Source organism: Frankliniella occidentalis, unplaced genomic scaffold (genome assembly GCF_000697945.3).
Source record: "Frankliniella occidentalis isolate FOCC.00 unplaced genomic scaffold, Focc_3.1 Scaffold17, whole genome shotgun sequence".
NCBI classification, from domain to species: Eukaryota; Metazoa; Arthropoda; class Insecta; order Thysanoptera; family Thripidae; genus Frankliniella; species Frankliniella occidentalis.
In genome coordinates, this window is record NW_026267147.1 from 2,134,880 (window position 1) to 2,136,756 (window position 1,877).

Here is a 1,877-nt window from a genome sequence, read left to right on the forward strand (position 1 = left end):
CTTTTCATGTCTACCTGCTTTTCTCGAGAGCACCACGCGCGGGGAATTTCCGTGTCATGATGAAAACAAATTCGATGTGCGTGCGGCGCGGGGCGCTGTGATGACTCTTCCCTTTCTTTCCTCAACCCTTTCATGCGCGCCTCCGGCCGGCGGATTCAACGCCCCGGCGCTAATAAGGACAAAGTGCCCCCCAACCCCATCCTCGCCCCCCCCTCCCCTCCCCTCCCCGCCTGAATGTCAAACGCCCCGGTCAAACAGTGACTCGTTATTAATGGTCTTTCGGATGGGAAGAAGCGCCTGCCTGCCTGGAGACGGGACTGCCTGACCGCTCCCTGATTAGAAAGTGACATTTTGGCGGGAGGTTTGAATGGCGGGAGGTCGGGGGGTGGAGGGGGTCACGCCCCATTGCTCGCAGACCCCGAGCGCGACCCCCCATCCGTCGCACACTGCGGACGATAGAAAAAATAAAAAAAAAGTCTGTGCGAAATGACTGTTTATTCTCAAGAGTTTGTCGTGTAATGTGGCGACGAAAGCAAAAACACTAACGTTTGTCTCTTTTTCAGGAACTCCTCGCCGGTCAAGATCAAGCTGCCCGAGGAGCTGCGCGACATGACGCTGGAGACCAGGCTCATCACGTACGACTGGGAGAAGCACTTCGGCTCCTTCCAGGAGGCGACACGCAAGGGCTCCTTCAAGCCCCTGTGCTGGGCGAAGAGGCCCGCCCTGTTGCCTGTGAGTATGCCCGAGTGTCTCCGTGTGTCTCCCTGTCTTCCCTCGGCGTCGACCTTTCACCGCATCGCTGTGTGTGGTCCGTCATCATCTTGCTAATGGACGCGCGGATACGGCTACCCTCGTTTCCCATTTTCTCTCTCGCTCTCATTGACTCGCCCACTCCGACAAAGATGGAAATGATTGTCCAGCCGTTGCCCATTGCAACCTTGCGTCCAAGTACTACTCGACCCTCTCCTCCCTTTGCCCGCTGGCGAAGTTGTCTCCTCCCTTCTCTCTCTCTCTCTCTCTCTCGCTCCCGCGCACATCGCGGCGCGGCGCCGGTTCGAATACCAGCAGGGCAGCCCCTCTAGCTGTTTATCTTCCCCCGCGCGCACCCTTTCTATTCATTCCTCCCCTGGCATAACACAACCCAGCAGGCCCCCCGCCGACCGCGCCCCGCCACGCCCCGCCACGCCACGCCCCGCCACGCCCAGGAGCGATCCCAAGACGGGCGCCTGGCTCCCCTCCAAACGCCTAATAACAATTTGCAGAATGAAAGCCGAACCTGGAAATGCTAACCTGCAGTGGGGCCCGGGCGAGGCGGGGCGCGGTTGGGGTGGCAGGGCAAAGTCGGACGTCAGAAGGGCGGGGCAGGCGGGTGCGCTTGAACGGAGCGACTGACTGCACCTCGCTGGATAACAAAACGAGAAACAATCGCGTTTTTGAGCCGCCCTGCGTGCTCGTGCGTGCTCGTGGTCGTCCCCTGGTGGGAGGAATCGCCATTCACTCTGCCCTGCTGCTGCCCCTACTCCCTCGCGCCACCGGGGTACCCACCTGCCTTTACTGTCCTGGCTGGACCCTCCCCCCTCCTCCCTTCGTTCGCAACCCCTTCTTTTTCAGCACCCCATTCGTCCGTATACTCTGGCACTGCTTAGTAGTGCAGTTGTCCCCCCACCCCCTCCCCTCTCCTCCTCACCACAGAGCCATCACCACTGTATTCCCAATTGCTCCTAGCTCGACTCGGCAGTATTACCTTGCTCTGCCATAACTACCCCCTTAGACCGCCCTCCTTCCCCTCTCCCTCCTCCGCCAACCTTTCCTCCTGCAGCCCTTCTAGTGCAAACTTCTCCTACCTGCAGAACACACACACACACACACACACACAC

General features: G+C 59.7%; 1 protein-coding gene across 3 annotated transcripts in view; it reads left to right on the plus strand.

Moving 5' to 3' along the window:
* LOC113215508 (MOXD1 homolog 2) overlaps positions 1-1,877 on the plus strand; it is a 481,769-nt gene that overhangs the window by 474,039 nt on the left and 5,853 nt on the right. For all 3 annotated transcript variants that reach the window (XM_052264209.1, XM_052264207.1, XM_052264208.1), the window contains one exon: positions 564-732. In XM_052264209.1, the coding sequence (XP_052120169.1) occupies positions 564-732 (169 nt within the window). The remainder of the gene's footprint in view (positions 1-563; positions 733-1,877) is intronic.